General features: G+C 40.6%; 1 protein-coding gene across 6 annotated transcripts in view; it reads left to right on the forward strand.

Annotated features, from left to right (window-relative positions):
- The first annotated feature begins 2,631 nt into the window (after nt 1–2,631).
- The window catches only part of APOO (apolipoprotein O), a 45,443-nt gene continuing 23,375 nt past the window's right edge, over nt 2,632–24,699 (forward strand). For 4 of the 6 annotated variants that reach the window (XR_003989256.1, XM_030470860.1, XM_030470846.1 and 1 more), the window contains exons 1-7: nt 2,632–2,751; nt 7,037–7,147; nt 9,580–9,699; nt 12,377–12,431; nt 13,447–13,542; nt 17,013–17,104; nt 21,304–21,411. Coding sequence is in view for 4 of the 6 variants with exons in the window: in XM_030470860.1 (XP_030326720.1) it covers nt 2,743–2,751; nt 7,037–7,147; nt 9,580–9,699; nt 12,377–12,431; nt 13,447–13,542; nt 17,013–17,104; nt 21,304–21,411 (591 nt within the window). In the remaining 2 variants the exon portion in view is untranslated. Of the gene's footprint in view, nt 2,752–3,726; nt 5,198–7,036; nt 7,148–9,579; nt 9,700–12,376; nt 12,432–13,446; nt 13,543–13,819; nt 13,878–17,012; nt 17,105–21,303; nt 21,412–24,699 lie in introns of those variants that run through there. The other 2 variants (XR_003989257.1, XM_030470870.1) reach the window with 2 other exon arrangements.

Raw genomic sequence — 24,699 nt, forward strand, 5'->3', positions numbered from 1 at the left:
ATTTTTACCCGGTTGCCAACTTCAGCGTATGCGGGCAGCGCCAGCCCGGCCTGATGCCAGCCCGCCGCGCTGCGCCGCCACGGGTTCCGGGTGCCGTGGCACCGCGTGGCGGGGGAGTGTGTGTGTGGGGAGTGGTGGGGTGTGGGGGGTGTGTGGGGAGCGTGCTCCTTAGAGGGAAGTATTAACAACGTTCTGGAGTTGTTCTGTCGGCAAGGGAACACCCACTAGACATGTTGAAAACGGATTCGACGGTGTTGCGGTACTTAAACAGAGAGTGTCATGGTGGGTGAGATTGGCGAGGGGGATCCATACATTGGTTCGAGGCTGTATCACAGTCCAGGCTAAAAGTCTGCAGGGAATAAAACACAAAAATGTTATGCCCCTTTTCTTTCGCCATACGACACAACACGCTAATCGGTTGCCTGTCGATGTCCTTTTTTGGAACGCCATCTTGGAGGAGTTGGTGGAACAAACGAGCACGCTCACCCGATTCCCCCTGTCCCCTCCCTGCCCCCTTGGTCGAGAGAAGTCTGATCTTGGAAGCCCACCTGGCTTTTCTAGTCCAGGCAATTCACCCCGTTGCCCTAGCTTCTCTATCATATCACTGATAGTTAACCCCTCTGCCGTCATGAATACTGGGATCAAATACGCTTTCCAGGCTGCTGGGCACCCTTCCAGTAAAAGGTTGCGAACTGAAACCGTAAATGTCTCAGCCAAATACCTGCCTGGGTCCCCTCGTTGCGTTGCCATCTTCATCCCTTCTCATTTTAACAAGGTCTTTGCTTGTGCTAATGTTACCCATTGACTGGAAATGGGGGGCCAAGCACCATGAGACTTATAGTGTTGATTCAGCCCATAGGCTATCACAGTAATGAGAGGGACATTCGTCCCCTCTGGTAATGCTCATAATGCCTGCTGCACATATGGATCCTTGGACAATCCATTAAAATGGGGGGCATCCACACTGCCCAGCAAGACACTCTCCGCACCCTCCTCCATCAGGCGTACTAGCCACTATTGTAGTTGTTCACCCGGCCGCTGACTATACTTGGCCAGTAGGTTTTTAACATTTTCTGGTGAAAAATCCTCCATAACAGCTGCCCTTGCCCACCGCCCCGAGAGGGGGTTCAGGGCTCCTTTGCTCTTAACCACCGGAGCAGCCGGAGCCGATTCAATACCCTGCTCTGAGTCCTTCTCCTCCTCCTCATTCTCTGAGGAGCTCCAGATATTTCCATCCCACGTTTCTGGATCCCAGTCTGGCTGGGTGATGACACTGCGTACTCGTGGTCCAGGGTCATCAAGTTTCTTGGGACACCTTCTTTGGTGTCGCGCTGCCTGTACCGTATAGGAGGCAGCTAATTTTTCCAATTTTTCCTGCCACCGTGCCCCCACCTGGCTGGCAGCCACTAAAGCTTGTTACTGCATAATGCTTTTGGCCCTTTCTGCCTGCAGTTCTCTTTCTAATTGTCCTATCTTTTCTTCTAACGCTTGATTGTGTAAACCAAATGATCTTAAAGGCCTTAAGGAGTCTGCCCCCCAAGCGTCCAGCATGCTGTAATCTCTCCTTAGTTTTCGTCTGGGGCAGCTCTACGAATTGTCCCCAATATTTCAATAAATCCGTGGGACTCTGCTCATTCCCGGGCTCTAGACCCACTCGGGTACAGGTTTCCCACCTCTCCCACAAAGCACTCCAGGGTTCCGGTTCCCACCCGGCCGCTCCGCCGGCGGGGCGGCAGGGGGCGCTGCCGGACTCATTTTCTTAGACAGGGTTACGCAACCTCGGACAGACAAACGCTCGTACGACAGTAGCGTAACCCGGTCTCTGCGCACCCTGCTACGCGGCCCCGCTATTCACCAAACCCGGCTGCGCCTGCCTCCTCAGAAGCGGAATCCCATCCTCGTCGCCAAAATCATGGTCCAGGGATCGAAGGATTCCAGGTGGAGAAGGAACGTAAGCCACACACACACACCCCCCAAACTGCTAAAAAGTTTATTACAAGATCTAAAATAGATATAAAATCCAGAGATAAAACAAGCTAAAGATAACTAAAGGCTACCAAAAACTAGGTTAGGCACAGATTCTTACTGACCCACGCACTTGTCCAGTGACCAAGAGGCCAGCTCCAGGGTGCATCGTGAAGAGATGGGGTGGCAGGCGCTACTTTAGCGGTCGTCCCCGCGGAGGTAACGTCGCCCTCAGTGGTGGTTGGATCCACCTCCCCGATCTCTCCCAAACCCTGCGCTTGTGTCTGTTCGAAGGCGCAGACTCAGCCTGGCGCAGGGGCCAGCCTGCACCAGGAGGGGTGGCCTCGCTGGCTCTTTGCCGCGCGCACACATTGTAGACTATCGGGATGGGCCACCACGGACCAATTCCTCCTTGTTAGACCCGCCTAACACAGCCCCCTTTAGGCACTGGAAGCTGCTCCAAGGTCTCCCCGGGGCCTTCTCTTCTCCCGAAGCCCCTTATAACGATCACCCTTGTACCGGCCCCGCACGGCCCTCGCCGCCCCGCTCCCCGCTCCCCGCTCCCCGGCCGCCGCCGCTGCCCGCGCGGAGGGGCGCGGCTTTCCCGCGCCGTGTGGCCCCGCCCCCGCAGTGTTGCCAGGTTACCGTGCCGCCGGTGGGCGGGGCCGCGCGGGCCGTGCGGTCTCATTCAAGCGGCCCCGCCTCCCCAGCGGGCTGCTTTTTCTGGCGTCATAGCCCCGCGACGCGGCTGGTGCTCACCGCCCGCTTGGCGCCGCCATGTTCAAGGTGAGGAAGCCGTTGCCCGCCCTCTCGGCCCTTGGCGTTCCCGCCTGTTCCTCCGCCGCCCCCCTCCGTTGCTGGCCCTCCCGCCCCGGCCGAGGCAAGCGGCGGCCTCTCCGTTCAGGCCTCGCCGCCGCCCCGGGCCGGGGCCTTGCGGCGGGACGCGCCGGTTGCCGCGCAGCGGCGGGGTAGCGGCAGTGCCGACAGGCCGCGGCTCTGGAGGCGGCCTTGCCTGGCGGGGCGAGGCGAGGCGAGGCGAGGCGAGGCCGGCAGGGGGCGGGCCGGGGGCGCGGCCGGAGCTCCCGCGCTGAGGCGGCATCCGGGGTGGGGGGGCTCCGGCCCGGAGGGACCCCAGTTCCTCCCGCCGCCCGCTTTGAGGCGGGTTGTTGTCGCTCGGTTGGCGACGCGCGGTAACGAAGAGCCTTGGTGGTGTTACCAGCGAGTGGTTTCGCGTTCCAGCTAAAGCCGTCCTAAAATCCTTGCTGTCAGGCGGCGGCCGTGCCCCGGGAGTCCTGTGTGTATCTCCCACAAGCGGTCGGATTTACTCATGTAGCAGCTACACAGCCCCTCGTTCTAACGTTTTAAAACTGCGTGCCCTGTCCGTGTTGCACAGAAAGGCACACGTGGGGACCACATGTGGTTACTCAAAGTTACTGCTCGGGTGCGGCGGCACGGAGCTGTGAGTTAATGGTGCTGGATTTGTACAGTTGTGACGGGCTTCAGTCTCTCTTTAGCGTGCGCGGGTTGTCAGCTACATCTGTGGAAAGGAGCGAGGTGGCCGCCCTGGGTTTAAGTCAGATAATTGTCTCAAAAGTCTTTGTCTCTGATAAGAACAGCCCCAGATCTCCCTTCAGTGTAAAAGCAAGGTGTGTGTTTCAGTCAAACTGGAACTGGTGACACTTGATTCTCGAAATTTCTTCTCTTTTTTGTTTTTTGGGTTTTTTTGGTCAAACATTGGTAATATATCAATATACTGATATTGAGCAGTCTTTTGTCACAACTTTTTTAATGTATATATTAATGTTGGGACAATGCTGAAATCTTTATGTAAGGATTTTATCTCAGTCTCGTTGATAATTCCATAGGCAATACTGAATTGTCATTAAAGGGGTTATGTGTGGACCTGTAGGTTTGGGTACTGTGTATAATATTACTGCTTTTATACAGCCATTGAGGTTAAGCAGATTTCAGTGCTTCAGACCAACCTAATTTTTTGCTTCTAGAGCAAAAGGGGAAGGAGGATTGTTGTCCTTGATATCTGTCCTTAAGGGAACAGGAGGGATCAGGAGTCTGGGTTTTTGTTGTTTTAGTTGGGGTTGAGAGATGGGAGGAAGAATAGAAAAAGAGAAAAATGAAGCAGCTTCATCCATTAGGGCAAATATCAGCCTTCACAAAAGTATGATTAGGGATTTTTTTCCTTTTGTTCCTCCTTTCCCTGGTTTTGACAGGGTTACAGTAACGGTAACAAGTGAACTGAGAAGCCACAGGCAAGAGGGAAAAAGACAAGTTCTGGTTAATCTTTAGCTCTCCATTCCCCTGTCCGTATTAAGAACTAATACAGGATTTATTCTTCCTAGAGGCATTTTTTAGTTAAGAAACAAGAACTTTGAGAAAGACAGTGAAGCAAGACAATAGAAGATGAAATATGATAGTCTTCTCCCCAACTTTCAGGCAGATTTTGCTTACAAGTGATCTGGTGTCTACAGATAAAGGTGAATTCTTCAACTAGAGAAAGGAATTCAGTATCTTTATTTTACTTAAAGTAAATGCAGAGTATTGCCTAGAGAAAGGAAAGTCGGCTCTGCTTTTTTGGCACAGCTGAACAGCTGTAAGACAGGCAGACTCAATCAAGCTGTTTTACTGAACCAGTGGGTTTAGTAATGCATGGTTAAGATGGAATTAAGAAATGAGATCCTAAAGTGACTTTTGGAAACGAAAAGTAAAATGGTTAATCTTTCATACCAAATAAACCTTTCAGTATGTGTGTTTATACAGTGCCTTTGTACTGGTTGTATCTGTCCTTAACTTAGCTGGTGCAGTGGACCAGTGCAGCATAGCTTAAACAGCACATTAAGGAGAGATTCATCTTGCACTTTTGGTGGTTAATTTCCTTTTGTTTAAAGTGTAAATGTGGAACCTTGGGAAAATGTCTGTGCTTCAGTGTTTTGGTAATATGAACAGTTGATGTTTTCAGTCCAAGTTGTTCTGTGATCACTGATATGTTTGTGAAATCAAGGTGCTTCTGTTCTTAAGCTCTGCTGTTTGCATCTTTATGTAAATATCTCAAATATTTAAAGCATTTGGATTTACTATTTCTGCTGGTGACATTTAGCACCATTTACAGTGTTTGAAAATATTTTTCAGAATGAAAATGCATTTAGATTTCTGCCTTTTCAGTTTTGCACTGGAAAAAAAGGAAAGATTGAGGAAATAGATTCTACAGCTCTTAATGGTTAGTGGTGTTCATGTTTTTATCTTGGTAATGAAAGTATGTGAAAAGTCTTTGTTTAAGCAAACACTATTAAAGATCATTTGTGTCTTTCCTTGGCTGTGGAACAGCTGATCCTGTCATTGTGGTGTTTCATTATAGTGCTGTAATAATGAGTCCATAAATTCAAATAAGGAAAAACTTCAATTTTAAGCAAGTTTTTCTGTACCTTCTGATCCATCAGATTCCTTATGTCTTTCTGAAAAGCAACCCTATGACCTAGTTCTTGTGTGCTGTTTCTCTACACATAAATGAACATTTTCAAGAAGTCTGACAACTGTATAGTCTAATTTTGAGTTTGAGGAGTCTCTTGGTTGTGTTTAATAAATATTCCATCTGCAAAGCAGTGGAAGAAATTTAAGCTGCAAGTGCTGACCTGTACAGAATAAGCATGTAGTCTGGATAACTTCAAAGCTATTTTGTAACAGTTCTGCAGTGGACAGAAACTAAGTTTATGAGTAATTGTCCTGTGGATAGGTCAGTTACCGTCATAACAGCATGAAAAATGTATTGGTTTGACCAAGGCTTCAGTTTCACAAGCAGCTAGGTCAATGTAATGTACCCTTACTATTTCTGAAAAGGAAGAGGGCTTGCTGCCTTCTCCTTTTTCATCCCCTCTTCCCTGGCCGCACGGTTCCTCTGGTGCTTGTCAGCCTCTTTCATGGGTGGGTTCAATTACTAAGCCCGCAGAAAGTTCTCTGCTTCTCTTTCAGGATTAATCTTTTGCCAAAGTGGCGAGGTGAACTGCCTCGCGGTGGAAGCGTCCGGCCACCAGAGCTAGGGCAAGGTGAGCAGCAGGACTTCTGGGAACCGATGCCGCCAGCACAGCCACGCTGCTCTGCTTTGGTGGCCACGGGCTGTTAGATCTCGTGCTGTATCCTGTAGATCTGATGTCGGATACTCATGCTGTAACCTGATACAACAGAACACAGGCTGTTGTGACTCCACACGCTTTTGTCTGAGCAGTAACAGAAATGGGACATTGAAAGGTTTCCCATTTGAACTGCTGTTTCTTGAGTTAAATGCTGCTGTTAATAAGGATGTGTGTGTGTTGGAAGATGCTTTCTGTGCATTCTTGATTCGCTACACAACTAAGATTTTTATCTTTTGTTTTTTCAGTTAAAGCAGTCTACCCTGTTAAGAAATACATTTTAGTGTAAGCCCTGAGTGTCGGAAGAATGATATCCACTCGTGCTGGCTGTGTTGTGTAACTGCATTGAATCTGTTGTATTAAAAACCAATGAAGCATCTGTCACGGTGAACTGTAATTCATCTTTTTCACAGAAAAGTAGAAGACATTCATAAAATTCCTAGAGAACAGTGATTATGTTCTGATACTTTCAAGTGTAGGTGTAATTTTTTATTTTTTTTTTTTCCCCCTAAATCTAGATGCTGAATTTCTGGGTTCTAACTATGGACATTCACAAAGTTGTTTAAAATATGAATATGATGTTGTTAGTATCTGTACTGAGAAAGCTAATGAAAATCCTGTTTCAAGTGAGACAAAACAGAAGATGTTTTTGTGAGATGAAAACTGATGAGATTAGCTTTTATATCTGCTGTCTCCTTTAGCCTTAGGCTTTTCCACATACCATCCGAACAATTTAGGTGTTATCACTTGGGTGTCCTGAGGGCATTAAGATTGTGTACCACAAACTCCCCTTTCTCTGAACTCCTAAGCATCTTAATATATCACTTATTACCATATGTGGGGACATAAACATTGTCTAAATGGATGTGTTCAAACATGTTGCCATTTTGTCTGAATTTAATTATTTACATGTCTTTCTGTAATGTTTCCAGGTAATTCGGCTCGGGGCTACCCCTGTTAGCCTGAGCTTGTTCTCTATCCAGATTTATGCTGCTTCTTCAGAGAAAGAGACTTCCAAAAAGGAGTTGCTGAAAATTGAGGAGGTAAGTGTGGTTAGAGCCCTAGTGCTCTTCTGTCTCTATGGAAATATCTGTGGAGTTCTGAAAGACGTTGTATTTTGATGCGTGAAAGCATTTGGCTGCATCTCTTCACCTTTTGTATTCTTGCCTTTAAAACGGCTTCTCAGTTTTTGGTATCAGAGATGTCAATATAGTTTTGCTTCTTTTACCTGAGGGTTGCATTTGATGCCCTCTCTGATAGCATCAGGCTTGTTTGTGAGCAGGGTATTTTTCTACACTAAAGACCTCTGTTCTTCATGCAGAAATTGCCTTTTGATGTTTGTAGATTTACTTGTGGTCATATTTCACATCCGCAGGGGTTTTTTTGGTTTTGGTTGTGTGTTTGTTTTGTTTTGTTTTTTTAAATCCAGGTAACACCATGTATTTTTTTATTACGAGTACTGTTGGCACATTCTAATAAAATTTCATATATATTCTCCTGTAAAACTGAAAATCACAAGGTTTTGTTTCTAAAAATATTCTTAAAACACCCTGTCAAACTATAGACTCACCAGCATTGTTGCATAGGCTTTGAACAGTCTCCAACAGTAAAAAATACAATTAATATTGTAGTTCATGACTAAATACAGCTTTGTATCTATGAGAGTCAGCAGTTGTTTAAAAACTGTAAGTACTTCAACCCAAGCTAAAGTGTTGTTACATGAGCAGTGAAACTAGGTGAAACTGAGTGTACACTCAGGTCTTTTGGATGTGTCTGAATGGGCAGTTCAGTGGCATAATGTGACAGGATCAGTAGCTGCAGCGGTCTCCTGGCTTCACCCCAGTGAAGTAAGCTCAGCTTGGGCTGTCGCGTGCCCTACACCACCGCTGGCGTGAGTCAGTAATGAGGCAACAGTTTCAAGTTACATATGTACTGAATAATTGGCTTGCCCGTCAGCTTCAGCAAAGCAGAATGTGCGAGCCCTGGAGTTTTGGCTGCCTTTCTTACCATTCACAGAGTATGTTAGTCTGGATCTCAGCTGTCTAGTTTCATAAAATGTGTGGGAATTTCCTTATCTCTGATGCTTCTGTCCTCGTGCCAGACATGGCTATTATGTTGTGTAACAGGATCAGAGTTAAACTGATTGTGACTATAATTGCCAGGGATGACCGGATTTCCTAGGGAAATGAGAATTAAAATGCCTGTCGTTCAAAGTATGGGAAATCCAGCTGCACGAGCTATGGAATTATTTGACAAATTCTCTGTCATATATTTTGTTATGATTAGCAGCTATTTTAATTACAACAGAGATACAGCTGTTTTCCAACTTACCCTGAAAAGAGGGCTAGCTACGCTTTGATGCAACTATATGGGTAAGCATCAGTTTATAATAAACTACTAAATGTGGTATAAAATACAAGCTTTTTATACTAAACATCAGTATAGCAGCCTTCCAGTACCTAAAGAGGGCCTACAAGAAAACTGGAGAGGGCCTTTTAATAAGGGCATGTAGTGGCAGGAGAAGGTGGAATGGCTTTAAGCTGACAGAGGAGATTTAGATTAGATGTTGGGAAAAAATTCTTTACTATGAGGGTGGACCAGGCTGCCCAGAGAAGCTGTGGATGGGGCTTCGAGCAGCTTGGTCTAGTGGAAGATGTCCCCCTGCCCATGAGCTTTAAGGTCCCTTCCAACATAAACCATTCTATGATAAACTGCTAGGAATTTTAACAGATTTTGATTTGATCTAAACTTTGCTGCTCATCTTCAACAGTATAGACTTCGGTCTATTTTTAAATGCAATACAGTTTTAAATATATTTAGGTAATTGTAATAAATATGTTGTTACGCTAAACCCTAAATATGGTGGTTTAGTATTTATTGTGTGAAGATGCCCATTGGTCTTTGGGTGGATGTCACAGCTCCTATTCGCTTAGCCCCGTGGTGCTATTAATGCTGTCAGTTGCTGATGTGGTTAGTGACTGCAACATTAGGATGTCATACCATTTTTCTGCTCAGGAACAAACAGACAAATTTGTATCGGATGTTACCTGTGTTAGAAGCTACTTAGACTCTTTAATGATGGCTTGTGCAAATATAGAAAATGATCGATTGTGATTTCTAGTACACTTCACACGTTAACTGGAAACCCAGAAGTGCTGATGAAGACCAGAAGCATTTCTCACAATTATGTTTTGTGTTCTTATTAAACTCGTTTAATATTAATTTATAACCTGTGACTTGGATCATACAGCAGCTATGGATGAATTGCATAGCAGTTAGAAGTCATCTTCATCATAGTGTATAATTAAACTTTGCTCATAATGGTTGTCTCACAGCTGTGCCCGAATTTTTATTGTGCATTGTTTATGTAGTAGGCACTGTGTTAGGTGTTTTCTGGTTAGACTGTTTGTGCCCTGAAGACCTACTTATACAATTACACCTTTGGTTTTAACCTCTTGTTTGCTAATATTCACAGCTGTCACTCTACTCCTCTCCAGCTTGTGAGACTAAGTATGTGGAGAATCCACAAACCCAGTTGGAAGAGGGGGTTTCGCATTTACGGCATGTTATGGAGCCATATACAGCCTGGTGTCAGGTATAATGGGTTTATATCACTTCTGGTAGTGGTTGAGTTCAGGATAAGAGTTGAGCTGAGATTTATTTTTCTCTTAGCGACAGAATTAATTTTCCAAAATGCTGCATGACTTAAAAATTTCCAGAGTTTGGGTCATAATATTTAGCCCCTCTCATGCTAACCCAGTTGGTTTTTTCTACTAATTTGCTGAAATAAACCTGTGCTTTTTGCATCTTGTATCCAAAAGAATTAAAAGAAAATTAACTAAAGCTTAGAATTGTTGTCTGAAATAAACTTTAAGCTTAAAGATATCTAGGGATATCTGGATTAGGTATTAGCCTGTCACTCAGGAAGACAAGAGAGTGATTAAATTTGCATTTTCCATGGTCAAAGAGAAGGCCTTAAATTATCAAGCAGTGTGTTTTGGAGCAGCAGTACTGAGTTGTGTTTTGTTACAGTTGCAGTGAGGACAACTTTGCAGAAAATAAATCAGTATTTGCTGAACTGGAATGTTCAAGGAAGCAATATGGCTCTCTGGAAGAGAGAAAATCCCCTGTCACTAGTAGTGGCAAACCTAGCCCCTAGACCTTATCCTTTTCTTACCTATTTTATTAGGTACCATGTTTATTCTTAAAAGTCATCAAATACTAAAATAGTCTCTGGAGCATAGAGGAAAATCAAGATCTTTGTAATTAAGGTCTAAATTACTGCTATTACGTTGCAGACTCTCATGATGGCTTTCTTGTTTCTTTGCTGACCCAGCAAATATTGAGGCCTACTTTTGAAACAAGGGCATCCTTGACTGCTGGTTGCCTCTTGGCTTCATATGATTCTCTACTTCGGACTTTGGCTGTTGTGAGTCGTCTTCTTAAGCCGCAAGCTGGTTTTCCAGTTCTCCATAAAAAGCCAAGCTGTTCAGATCAGTGTGTCCTTTCTGCCTAGAAAAGCAGAAAGGCTCTGTGTTGTACTAACTTCTAACAGTACTGAAACGTTTTTCCAGAAATACCCAGGGTTACTCAGTCTAGCCATGTGTCTCTGAAGTGTCACCAGCAGGAGCACTAACTTCAGTTTGAAAAGGGAAGGGGGATTTTCCATAGAATAGTTAGAGCTCTCACCTCCTAAATGCATGGACTCTCTTTGGTTGCCTGCGTTAGCTGTAACTGGGAAGGAAATCTGAGTCGGTGTTAGTTGCCCAGTTGGACTGGCTGCAGGTAAGCCTTGAACAGTGCTTTGTCTCTTGCTGTCCTGTTGTCTTCTTATTCACTTTATTTTTTTGTCTGTGTGGTGATCATTTACATAAGATGTGCTCTTCTGCCTCGCACACAACAAACCATTTCCTGGCAGTGGTTTACTGACTCATTTTATGAAGCAGGCATGTAAACTTTATGGGTTTGGGGTCATCTTTCTTGCTTAGCTCTAGTCAGAGGTAGTTTTGGTTTAACACCAGCCCCACCCCCTGCTATGTTAAAGAAAATAATACTTCGGGTGTGTCTTGGTTGTCTTTAAAATTAAAAACATAACCCAGGATAATGAGGATAAAATTGGTTACGTTTGTACATCCATTTTACTTTTTCAAAATTGCTCTCTTAACTGTAGTGGAAAGTCAGTTCAAAACGCAGATGTAGAAATGAGCCAGTTATGTGTGAGCTGTGACAGATCACCAGACTCAGTTTCTGGGGTCTTTAGACCATGTTCCTTTTTCATTGCCCAACATCTATTTAGAGTTGTGTTGTGCCATATGCTAACTTTTTTCTTCTCATAACAAGTTGGGTTTTTCAAGTCACTCTGGCCAGTGAGGAAATGAAAGTTCTGCAGATGATGTCCCCACACAGTATCCTGAACAAATGCTTTCACTTCTGCACAGATACAGCTCAAACGGTGTTGTGAGATCATCCTCTGCTTTAGCTTTGGGCATACAGGTTTATGAATTTGTTCCCCCATTGACACAGTCTTACACTGTCTCTGAAGGATTATCAGCATAATGAGAATTAGCAGCATTGCTGCTCTTGAGAACTATTTTTTTCCTGCTTTGATAAAAGGCAACGTGAATTCTATCGCTTCCTGCATATTTTCAGTCTGAAATAAATCTAGAACTAGTTTGTCAGGTTGATGCAGTGCTCTTTGATTTACTTTGTACATTGTACGGACATCTTATTTACCAAGTCACTTCAAAAATGCAGGTTTGTTGGCCTAAGATCTTGATTTTAGATCTAAGATTTTGTTGGCCCAGTCTCTTGGGAAGTGGAATTTCTCACCTTGCAGGATGAGTTGTGTGCTCCTGTGAAGCGCTCCGAAGGAGTTGTACTGCCTTTCTTTGCATCAGCTCAAGTATTTTTGTGATGTTTTTCTCTACGCCACTGAGAAACCTGAGATAATCCTCAGTTTCTGCTACCTGATCAGGAGCTTGGTGAAATATTGAGTTTGACTTCTGTGTTTTGAGACATTATATTTCATCTGTGTCCAAAGACTACTTTGAGAAAAAGCTGTAAGTTATGCCATACATAACATTGAGCAGGCATAGCCCCCTAAGTGAAGGGTGGAAGTGGGAATAAAAAGAAGTTGTTTTAGGGACCCAACACTTTCTTTTTTTCTTTTTTTTTTTTTTTTTTTCCCCCCTCTATTCATCAGGTCAGTTACAATCTGTAGTAAATATTTTACTCATTTGGTATCTATTTACTGTTGTTTTCTCTTTTTTTAGGATCTTTATGCCCAAGCTATGCCCAAATTAGAAAAAGCTGTTGAGCATGGTAGAGGTAAATCAGTTTAGTTTTCTTAATTAGTAATTTAAAATGCAGGACTGTACTGTATCTTCTGTTAAAAGGGAGTTCCACTAAACATCATTCTAGATACAATTTCTAATGCATTTAGGACTATTTGCACTGTATATCCATTTAAATTTCTTTTGTAGGTCATAATACTATATTTCTAACAAATTAAAATCTGAGACCTCCATCTCTGTTGATTAATATGCAGGAAAAGGAGGGAAAAAAGCCTCACCATTTATCCCCAGCCAGTAATATTTGCTTGGCCCAGCCTAGGAACCGAAACTTCCTCGGTGTTTATTATTTGTCACAAGCATTAGGTCTTTCATTTGTAACGTTCAGCCTTTTTGGTTTGGTTTACTTCCTTGGATCTCTGAAGAATTTTGAATTAATCCAAAATAATTTGTATCTTTTTTTTTTCTTGTTTTGGAAGCATATTGTCATCCTTAGGCTTATCAGGACTGAGCCTGCATGCTATCTAGAGCTCATTTCAGATACTGCACCTCTTTTCCTTAAACTTAAGAGTCTCAGTCCTTTGAACTCCTTTGTACAGAAGATTTTACATACCCTTCCATTCACCCATCAGACTCCCATCTTGGAGTGAGCTTTGTTTATCTATGTCTTTTCTCTGTTCTGTGATTTGTTTTTTGTACAGTGTTTTATTGAAACTAATTCCAATCCATTTTGCGAAGGTTGTTTTTTTTAATCACTAATTTGAAAAAGATACAGTTGAATTGCAAAAGAGCGAAACAAAAGAGATGGCCCGGGAGCAAAGGCTTCTATGACAATTGGTAAATTCAATACGATGTTCAGTTTCATTCATGTGTCACTAGAAAAGATCTCAAAGGCTTTGAATTTTATGCCAGTAAATCTAAAATGTGCATCATAGTTAAACGTGTTTTGATAACTCTTTGTTTTGTAACAATTGCCAGCATGTATTGATGATTCCTTATCACAAAACCACTTTCACATTACATTAAAGCACTTTATTCTGTCTTCTTTTCAGAGGGCTATGAATTTCTCCAAAACCCCCCTGCTGGATTTTATCCAAGGCTTGGTGTGATAGGTTTTGCTGGAATTATTGGATTGTTTCTTGCTAGAGGTAAGTGGGAACCTTTTGAACTGCTTATGTTTTGATTTGGGATAAATAATTCATTTGCAGGGTTTTGGATACTAGTTTTTAATTGTGAGATCTGACTTAACTGTACAAGCATGTTTCTACAATGTTCTTCCAATTATAAAGAAACTTCAAGTAAAAGGTGTGTCATAACCATCAGACCACAGAGGAATAAATTATGGTAAAATACAGAGGTTTCTGAACTATGATACATTTACAATTAGTTGTGTATTCAAGTTCCTTCAAAGTATTGTTTATCCAGGCACAGAACTGCTGCAGATGTTGATATTCAGCAAAAATGCTTGTGAACTGAGTGTACTGTAAGTACGTGCACGTTTTGTGCTATAGAAAAGTGATACAGTTAACTTCTTTAGGCTGGTTGAAGAAATGAATACATTTATGGTTTCATAGAAATGAATATTATTTTAAGAAATGTTAATTGTGGAAAAGCATTTTGTATTTGTATTGAGATATTCTTAATACAGTGTAATGAAATAACACAAGAAGAAAACTTTTAGAAAATGAACTATCATATTCTAGAATTTGAATCCCAGTGGGACTTGCTTTGGATAAAAATACGCTTTTTGGGGGCCTGTACATGTTGAACAAACTTGAAGTGTCTGCTGGGCTATGTAGAAACAGAAAGCATTCTGTAAATATATGCCCTCAAAATATTCAATCTTGCAGTGAAGATGATGAAAGCAGTACTCTCTTAAAAATTAAAATCAAGGCCTCCAACTTCACACATTTGAACTTCTTTCTCTTCAAATACCTGCTTCTTAAGTTACGTGATCATGAATGAAAGCAGCTTACAGCCTGTCCAATTGTAACAAAACAGGAGGGGAAGTGGAGTGCAGTCTTGAGTCTGGATCTGAAAGGTTAGAGGGTTCCAAGTTTAATAAAAATAAAAATCTCTCATAGTACAAATGTCTGATTTGTGAATCTTTTAGAATAATTTTAAAACTTTTTGTCTGGTATTATATATATAAAATTATATATATTATTATATTAGTTATATATTTTATATATATAGTATAAAATATCTATATTTTGTCTGGTTTACAATACTGACTGCTATTTCCAGAGAGTATCCAAATGATAGAAGAAAGTGCCCCTAAATTTTGACGCTATAGAAAACTAGAACCAAGTATCATCTTCCCTCCTTGGTCTCACTGAAAAAATTGTATAGATAAAATCTTCCAGCTCTAACCATAACGCTTGAAGATACAGCTGCCCACTAAGTAGAAGGTATGATATTCAGAGTTCAGTCACATGGATGTTGTGCAGCCATCCAGCTTGGTTTGAAATGACATTGAACATAACTTGTTCTAACCTTGTGATGCACACTTGTTAGACAGAGGCAGCAATGTGTTTATTGATATAAAACAGCAATTTAACAAAGTTTGGTAGTAAATGCAACAGTGGTTCAACAAGATTGAATGATAAGGTATGCTGGATTACAAGGTATACTGCATAGAGGACAGGGTAAGTCAGATGTGTCAGGGAGACCCCGCATGGAGTCACAAGGTTCAGAGAGGACCCCTTTGCTTTCTAACCTGCTACTCAGAGGAGTCAGGAAGTGCAGGTAGATCCAGTCCTAGTCCCTGACTTGGTCAACGGTGTATGCCTAAAGGTTTATATGTGTAAAATCAGTCTAAAATGTAACCTTAGTGAAGCTTACAAAGTTTAGTGAGCTATTAGTCACTTACCGAGGACCTGTTATGGCAAGGAATCCCTCAGTATTGAGGACTAAAGATCTCTGCAGCAGGCGTAATCTTGAGAAGTGTCCCTCCTTGAGGGGAGATCCTGTCATGCAACCTGCTGGTGCCCAGAGCTCAGAGGGCTCTTGGGCTGCTCTCTGCTTGTGATTGACTCAGTCATATTTGCATACTGACTACAGAAGTTAGTTTATTCCAGGTTTGTTGTGAGTCAGATATTGACCAGCACTGCAGTTAAGTGAGTGCATTGCTTGAATTAGCGCTTGGCTGTTGTGTTGTTATGTCTTCCTCAAGTCCACTTTGAGCATCCATTACAACCGCCACTGGTTGTCACTTGAGCAGGTTATGGGAAATCAAAGGTCACACTGGGGGAGGAAGGAAGCACCTTGTTGAGTAGTACTGGAATAGATATGAGAGTATTCCTAAACTTCAAGTATTAAACTTCCTCTGATGGGCATCTCCAGCAGGTAGCAGCCTGCTGGTAGGCATTAATATCTTCAACTGTTATATTTATTCTGAAAGTGATACTGTAGGCACACTGATAAGCTATCACTAAGGAAGATTTACTCATTCCCAGAAACTACAACAAAAGTGTAATTTTCCTAGTTGTAAAGATGCAATGAAGCTTGCCTTTTATGTGCTTTCTTATAGCTGATTGATACCAAACCCGTTCTTCACAACACTAGCAACATCACTTTGTGAATCTCTCTTGTTTATTGCTAAATTTCTCATCTCATCATGAGCATGTATTAGTGGAAACATTTCTAACATGCATCTCCTCTTCAGAATTCATTATTCCTTTATTAGATGTGCATATGGCTTCACATATAGAACAGATTGTTCTGTGAGGAACAGAACCATTGCATCCTGACTCCTGATCTATGACCTCTTTTCTCCTGTACTATTTGCTTTTCTCCTTCTCCTGCTCCCTTCTATGTTCCTTTCTGACTGGATAAACTGCAGCATGCCCTGTAGCTGATTCAGTGATGCATGTTGTTACTGGCCAGCCAGGATATTCAACCTGTTCCCAGCTGTAATAAGAGGATGAACTTTCCAGGCAGTTAAATTATTTTACACTTGTATGATTGAACAGAGAATTCAAATTGATTAAAATGTTCCAAATTATGTTCAAATGTAGTTGGGGACTGACCAATAGGCATATAGCGTAATTGGAAGTACTTTAAAAGTACTTTCAAATGCTTTGCAAATTGCTGTAGTGAATCAAGAAAAATTACTCATGAGAGCAGTTGTGGAAAAATCAGTATTTGTGAGTCAAGATAACTTAGCAAGTTTGTATTGGAATGTCTCTTGTTCTCCTTGACATATCAAAGAATGGTATCCTAACCTTTTTTTTGCCTGAGTTTTTCCTTTTAGTTTAGAAAGGAGTATCAGTTGGTATCATTCTCTTAAATATCTCTTCAGTGTGGCTTCTACTACATTAATTAGTATTCTACTTCGATATTCAGTATGAAATAAATTATGTTTTCACTAAGTAGAGTTGTAAGGTACTTTTCACTATGGAAAGATGTTAATAAAATTATTCTTTTATACAGGTTAAAAGAATAATTACTTGTCAGAGTAATCATGTTTCTTAAGAAACCAGTATCACTGAGCAGAAAATATGCTAAACTGTATTTAATAAAATTGTTTTGATTATAAATAAAAGGTTAGGACCATTTGGCTGTCTTAGTTAACATATACTCTAACAATGTTTTGGGTTTTTTTGTTATGAAACAGGCTCAAAAATAAAGAAGCTAGTGTATCCCGCAGGTCTCATGGGTATTGGTACCTCCATGTATTACCCTCAGCAAGCGGTTGCGATCGCAAAGGTCAGTGATGATACCTTTTTTTGGAGAAGTGTTTTTTGCTTTGATTATTGCCTCCTACCTTCCAATTAACTGGTAATCCATTTTTGAAAGCCACATCAGTGTGCTTGGCACTTAAGACAATAGTTACTTTGTCAAAGAACATGCAGTCTAGACTGAAGGATGATCAGGTGCTCTGTTTCTTTCAGTGACTTTTCTAACATCTGCAGTAGTTTCTTCAGTTTGAGGAACATGATTCCTTTCTGAATCTCTAACCTCAAGTAATTATAAATCAACATAAATATGCTTAGTAAGTACAGTTTGCATGTTTACTTACAGTGGTAAGGAAGCTTGAAATATCTTGAAAGCAAATGACAGCAGGGTCTGAAAGAAAGGAAGAAATAAAAAAAGGGGAGGGACACTCTACAGAGAAATCATAGGAACAACATTTTGAGATAAACGTTGTTGATGTTTTCTGCTTTTTTATTGGATAGAGTTTTAAGATAGCATGCATGTTCTGGAATGGGGTAAGGATTCTGCTGCTTATTGGATGCCTTTCCTGTTTATGCATTTGTTGTTTCACACACATGAGAAACATATTGACTTACAGTTGCTCAAGTGGGTTTCCTGTGAAAGAAAGAACCGAAAAGACCAGGCAATTTGCTTACAACCCCTGCTGATCTCAGTTCATGTGCCTTGCTGTCTACACTCAGTTGTGCTGGCAATTCCTCAGTTCTCCACCACATTCTTTTTCAAATCCAGTTTTTAACCACTCACAGTGCACATAATTTAGCGTGTCAGAAATTCTTTATATTCCAGGCTTTGGTAAATTGCCTATCCGGTTATTGGTGACTTGTGAATGACACTGAGGTGTCAGGATGTGAATACAACATTCTCAAGAACATACGATGTTCTTTGAAAACTGAAAGGTCATTGATTTAGGGAAAGTCAAAAGCACTGTGTTTGAACTCTGCCAGCACTGCGATACCCTCATCTTCGATCAAATCTTTTTTTAGTGCTTCCAGGATTCAGATGCTCTAAATACAGACAGTTCTGTTGCCTTGTTCTCAGGGAGTGAAAATTATGCAAGTAGCAGGGGGAAAAAACCAACTGAACCATCAAAAGTGAAGAAGCTTAGACATTTCTGTTGGAAACTGTGTATTAAAATTCTAGCTGCCTTCTGAACAATGAAGTGGGAAGTGATTGAAGATTGTTCAAACTGATGTTACCGTTTTTATAGAAGCTCAGTTCAATCTTAACTGTGGATTTGTTACTAACAGCTTCACAATTCTTTGTTTATTTTATGAAAACTTTGAAGTGCGTGATTGCCCTTTGATTAATTCACAGTTCTTACTCTGGCTGTAACAAAACATATGAGACCATGAGCCTGAAACTTGATTGGAATACGTTTAGCTTTGTTGACTTGGTTAGGACACTGGATGTAAGAGTTTGGAAGCTTCTGTGGAGAGAGTGGTATCTTAGATCCTGTTTGGGTTCCTCTAATTGCTCTCACACTGTTCTTTAAAAAAGCAAAGTTTTCAGCATGTCATATCTTACTATCCAGAATTTTTATGCTTTAATCTGAAATTGGAAGCACTTTCTTCTCTAGTAATTATTTTGTAATGTTTCATAGGCCTTTCATAAAATGAAAGCCTAGAAAGGGATGCCTGCAGTGCAAAGCTCACTTGCCAAATTAATAGAACAGTATAGGAAATATTCTGGAACTAAGCTTTAATTTTTTAAATTTATTCTCTATATTATGTACTTTTTCCTTCCACACCTGAGTGTTTCGTCACTGCTTCATTTTGTAAACTTTCAATTTTGAACATACTTTAGAAAACTAAAAGTTTTCATGTGTTTTGGTTTTGTTGTTTTCCTTTTTTTGTGGTTTTTGGTTTTGTTGTTTTCTTTCTGACCTTTTATTAAAGACTGTCCATTGCAGAGCTGGAAATAAACACAGTAAAACATATTTGCAGTTAAGGTACAACACTTGATGAGCCTCTCTGGAAGAAAACCTTTTTCTTTCAATTAAAATGAGTTGTAAGTGAAATTACAGCAACAGAGATCGTAATTGGTAGTAGTTTTAAGACACTGCTCGTCTAACTAGAGATGGAAGAAATGTACAGACTAATTATTTCATTTTTTCTGCTTTAATAATCATTCTAATAAATCTCAAATTTGTAAGGGATTTATTTCCTCGCTGCTGGTACTACTTCCGGTTGTTTGACGTTGAACAAGTGGTCAGATGGTATTTGTGGTAAGGGAACTGAATTTAATGCTGAAATTTATTGTGTTCCAGTGGAACTTTAAGTAGCGTTCTGGAGCTATATTGCTCTCCAGCTCATCATAATACATTTAAATATTTTTGTATCTACTGTGGCTTATCTTCCATCTGGAAAAAACTTTCCATTGTAATGTTACTTACATCAGCCTTTTAATCATTAGAATTAATTTTTGTTCCTTGTTATTAGAACTTCTCAAATTTCCTGAAGTAATGTGTGTTATGCTTACCCTTTTCTTCAAAGAAAGAAAAGCTTCCTAATACGTAAGTTTATTTCTGTGTTGACAGACAAAGTTACTTCTGTGTCTCTTGAACCTACACCTCATCCCTTGCCCATTTCAGTCCATGAGGCATACGTTGGTTGTACTGGCACAACTGAAAGCATGACATAATTACGGGAACTGAGCATTGGAAAGAAGGAGTTGGGCTCACTTGATCCATGTTTACTGCAGAATGGAGTGCTAGTGAAATTGCACTATGACTACTCTGTTAACAACATAAATGTAGAAAAGCCAGCAGATTCTTGGTTTCCCAGCATGCGATGTAGATAAAGAATTGGTAACTGTAATTCTGCTCCATAGAACGCATTGGATGGTTATAAAAATTTCCTGCCTATGTTCCTGTTGACTTGAATTTGCTGCATATAGTCTATCTTGAACTGTATTTTTCAATACTTCAAACTAGTTCTGAGAGTCAGAGGAGCCTGTGACTCATCTGGGAAGATAGTGTGACCAGTGGTGTAAGCAGTACAAACCTACCAGGACTGAAAAGTGTTTCTCATTTTATGTTGCTAGCTGTGTCCTCAGTCATATTGCAGACAAACCCCCCCTTTACTGTGGTTATTTTTCAGTCCGTGTGTGCCCAGCAGTGAACTACTTGGCACGGGATGTTGTGGATCTAAAACTTTTCATGCGGTTCAAGAGGAAGTGCAACAAGTTCATAGGAGGGAGATTCCTCAGCATTGTTATACACATAGAAATCACCTCTGGCTCAGGAAATCTCTGAGCAGCGAATTGTTGGAGACTGGAAGAAATTTAAAAACCTCATTCAGGAACTGTTTCAGAAACACCATTTATGCTTGCTCTGTTCTCATAGTCTTGGATTTCCAGCTTTGCCTGCTGTGGAAGATAGGGTGATACCTTCTTGTTTCTCGATTTTATAAGTTTTTAGTTTAATAGCTGTCTAGTTGGGCAAATTCTCCATTTTTGCTGTTATTATAAATAAAACTGGCAGTGATATGAAAGTGAGTACTGACCTGAGTCTGAAGTTGTAAGAACCTGACACTCTTGAGTTTTAAAGGATGCTGTGAATATTACAGTCTCCTATCATGTAAGAGATAGGAGATACTCTTTTATTAGACTTGGGGATTCTTCCTGTCATAAAATTACCTGTTGGTGTAATGTAGCAAACACCGTTTTTCCTAGCTGTCGTCTGATTTGCAAGGTGATAGCTTGTTACTCGTTACAGCCATCTATCAGCAAATTTGTTCTAAATAGTAAATGAAAAGAAACAAAGGAGTACTCTCACTGTGCTCTCAAAGCGGTGAAAATGTGAAATTGCAAAATAGCAACAAAATAAGCAGGTTTGGCATTTTTGTCTTTAAAATGAGTATCGTCAAATTAAGAAATAGTTTGTGTATGTTAAATCTGTAGAATGTCGAGTACTAAGAAGACCAGAATTTTTTCTGTATAGCATCTTTCCAGCCCTTTTTTATACACATATATTTTCATGTAGTCTTCAGACAGGTTTTTTAGCAAATTGGGTTGTCTTATTTCTCATGTGTCATTTGTTTTCAAGATGTTTTTTAATGCTGTACACCTTGAGCTTGAACAGGAGGGTGTTAAAAATCTTATGTTTTGAGACTTCGTCCACTTAAATAAGAAGCAAGGTAGTATTTCCCAGATTATTAAGTTCATGCTTTCTGATATCTTTCATTTCAAAGGTTGCTGGTACACAGCTGTATGACTGGAGTCTACAGGGATATATTGCTGTAGAATCTCTTTGGAAGGATAATCCTAAGAAGAAGAAATCTGGGGAAAAAAGTGCTAAGGTAAGAAGTCTGAGGAACTTAATTTCTGAATTTTGTTGCATTTTCAAACAGAATATTGAGCAATAGTGGGGTTTTTCCCACCCTGATTCAGCTTTTATTTCTGAACACAGATTTCATTCTCTCTCCCTAAGCTGTGGAAAAATATTAAGCTTATTTCAAGTTTAACTTTCAGATACACTGTTCAGAAGTTTTCTTTAGTATGATCTACTAAGTGTTTAATACGAAAGTTGGGAGTATTGCAATTGTAATGCGAGGGATCAGGCTCCGAGGGTCTTGATGAATTAAAAAACCCACAAACTTTTTAAAGAAAAGTTATTTGACAACAAGCTCCATCATAAAATCTGAAATAACTTTCTCGTTTTTCATTGAGTATCTGTTCTTTGAAAAAGAGAAAATAGACTCTTGTTTCCAGTTTATTCCCTTTTTGTTTTTTCCTTTGAATGTTCATGAATATTTGCTCTGGCATGATGATATGATTGTGTGCTGCTCTGTTAAACGTTACTATCTAGTCATAAACCTAGCAGTTTATAGGGATATGCAGTTATTAGGGATTTAGTCATAGATAACTAGCTGTGTGGTCTAATACTTACAGCTGTATTTTAGGAATCTTTGGTTTAATTGGGTCTTATCCAGAAGACTGCCAATAAAAATCGAGTTTCTTTTGAATCTGCCTTGAACCAGTCATCCTGGTGAGAGGTACCAAGCACAGTCATTGCTGAAAGTTTCTGCTTTCTAGATTTTCAGTTGTTAAACACTGTGTGAGGGGTAGGGTTAACATTCACATACATGATTTTGTTTTATTTTGGTCTGGCATTACTGTTCTGTGTTATACTAAGCAGACTGATGTCTTGCCTTAGAGATGCCTGCATCTGATGCCAGAGCAAATGCTAACATTGTGACTTTGTTTTCTAGAGTTTGGCAAGCACTGAGGTTTCTTTAAAACAGCATTTTTGAATGAACATTGTTAACACAACTAAGTGAATGTCTGCATGCTTATTTTCAGTTTTAGAACAGAGCAGCTTTCATTATTCCCCCTACAAAGCATCGGTGGTACAGTAGGATTTCCCTGCATACTTTACCAGAGAAGGGAAGACTTTTTCCAAGCACTCCTGTGGTCCATGCTTATACAATACTACCATTTTAAGGCATCTGTGCCTTTGGTTACTTTAAATCTGAATTTAGGTTCAGAGCAAGTGTGCTTTTCCGTAGTTCATTTGTAGTCAACAAAGTAGTTGTACTATATTTAAGTAATATTATTCAGTGTACATGAAGTGGTTTAGAGTTAGTGTTTGTATTGGTATCAAGCTACTTGCTTATATGTTTGTGTGTTAAAGCAGTGTATATTAAGAATTTATATTAGATTTTTAAGATATAATATATATATTCCTACATAAAACCACAGAATGGTTGAGATTGGAAGGGGTTTGTGGAGGTCGTCTGGTCCAACCCCCTCCTCATGCAGGGCCACCTAGAGCCAGTTGTGCAGAACTGTGTACAGACAGCTTTTTAAATATGGCAAAACTAACAGGAGATTTGAAAACAACTTTGAACCAGCAGAAAGTCTTAGTCTTTTGCTGTGGACTTCCTGATGGAGCCATAACTCATGACTGATAGTAGTTCACACTGTGTTTTTGTAAGCCAGAAGTCATATCTGACCAGAACATGGTGTATTCAACCCACAGGCCTAAAACATAAAGGGGATCTAGCCTTTAGGCAGCTAGATCCAAAACATCTGTTTTGGAGAGGCAGTTGCACTTGAACAGACTGAAGGTATGGAACCAAGTTTCCTAGGTAGGTCTAGGTGTGGGACTAGTTCCAAACAAGCTCAGCTCAGTTGCTGAGTTTTATGAGAGTGGACACTTTCATCAGTGAATACTCATCCCATATTGGCCCTAGGTGCTTCAGTAACTGTACTTGTATAGCTGTTTGAATAAACAAAGGTTAATTAATTGCACTGTACCTTTCCTAAAACCTAGGCTGCCAAAAAGTATCACAAAAAATAGGCAACGTTAAAATATTTCAGAAAGACAAACTGACAGCATGAGTAAAAATTAGCTGAGCTTTTTATTTTATTGTGTCCCAGGCTTTCAAAAGGAAACACATGGTTGTTATTGGAAGGCAAAAACTTTTGAAGCTTTCATCTTATTGTAAGGCTTATGCAAGCACTTGCTACCTCAGCAGAAAAACAAACGACAGGCAAAATTGCAGAGACCACTAAGTAAACAGACTTCTTTCTCTTCCTCCTTGCAGAATCTTTAAATCACACCCCTTAGTTGCCAAAATATGATACTTGCACAAAGGAGCAAAATGCCATTGAATGGTTTCCTCCTAAAGTTCAGGTATCGTTACTGTTAACTGGTGCCGTTTAACTCGATGGATTAGGCAAAGTACGGATATCCAGTGACTCAGATGAAGAAGCTCTATGCACTTGGTGAAATTGCCTGAATTTCAGATGTTCAGTGATCCCTTACCACTGGAGCATACAACCTACAGCCTCATTGTGTTTGTCCTCTGAAGTTATTAAAGAGAGGGTTTTGTCTCCCCAGTGTCTGGAGAAGCTGAACAGCAGTTGTCAAAAGTCACGTGCTTTAGAAATCACTAGAATGTGCACTGACAAATATCTCTAATAGAAGAAGTCTGCTCTGAAACTTCCTTCAGTCTGCATTGGTGAAGCAGTATAAAATATGTAGTAGAGAATTCTTTTTTTTTTTTGGGGGGGGGGTGTAGGAGTGAGTTTGTATTTTTTTTTTCCTTTTGGTTTAATTGTTTTGGGGTTTTTAAAGATGTGATGTTCGGTAAGGATGCAGTCAGTCACAGTTAATAATGAAAACCTCTGCCTCTTTTTATACATGTAGGCACTGGTATGTCCCTAACATGAGATGTGAGAGGTGAAGTCTACCCTAGAAAAACTTTGAGCCTGTCTCTAATGCTGTGTGGTTGTACTAGTGCAAAAAAGTACTCTCTCTTTCACACAGATGGCTAGAGCTACCAAATCAGTATTGCCTTTTCCAGCAAAAGGATTTCTGTTTAAGTTGCATTTTATTGGAGCTTTTACTGAAGCAGAAGTGTCAAGAAGAAGAAATACTTCTAACTACTGTGTACTAAAATCGGCAAAGCATTCTAAGATAGATTCTGGGACTTCTGTCTTAATTTGGTAGCCAATTGGTGGAAGAATTGAGTTGGTTTTGTATGTGTATTTCTTATTGTGGTACTAGGCAGCTAGATTCCCTAACTAGTGAAGGCAAATATAAATGTTATTCTTGAGTTGTTGTTACAGCATATGTAACC

Source organism: Strigops habroptila, chromosome 2 (genome assembly GCF_004027225.2).
Source record: "Strigops habroptila isolate Jane chromosome 2, bStrHab1.2.pri, whole genome shotgun sequence".
Classification (NCBI taxonomy): domain Eukaryota; kingdom Metazoa; phylum Chordata; class Aves; order Psittaciformes; family Psittacidae; genus Strigops; species Strigops habroptila.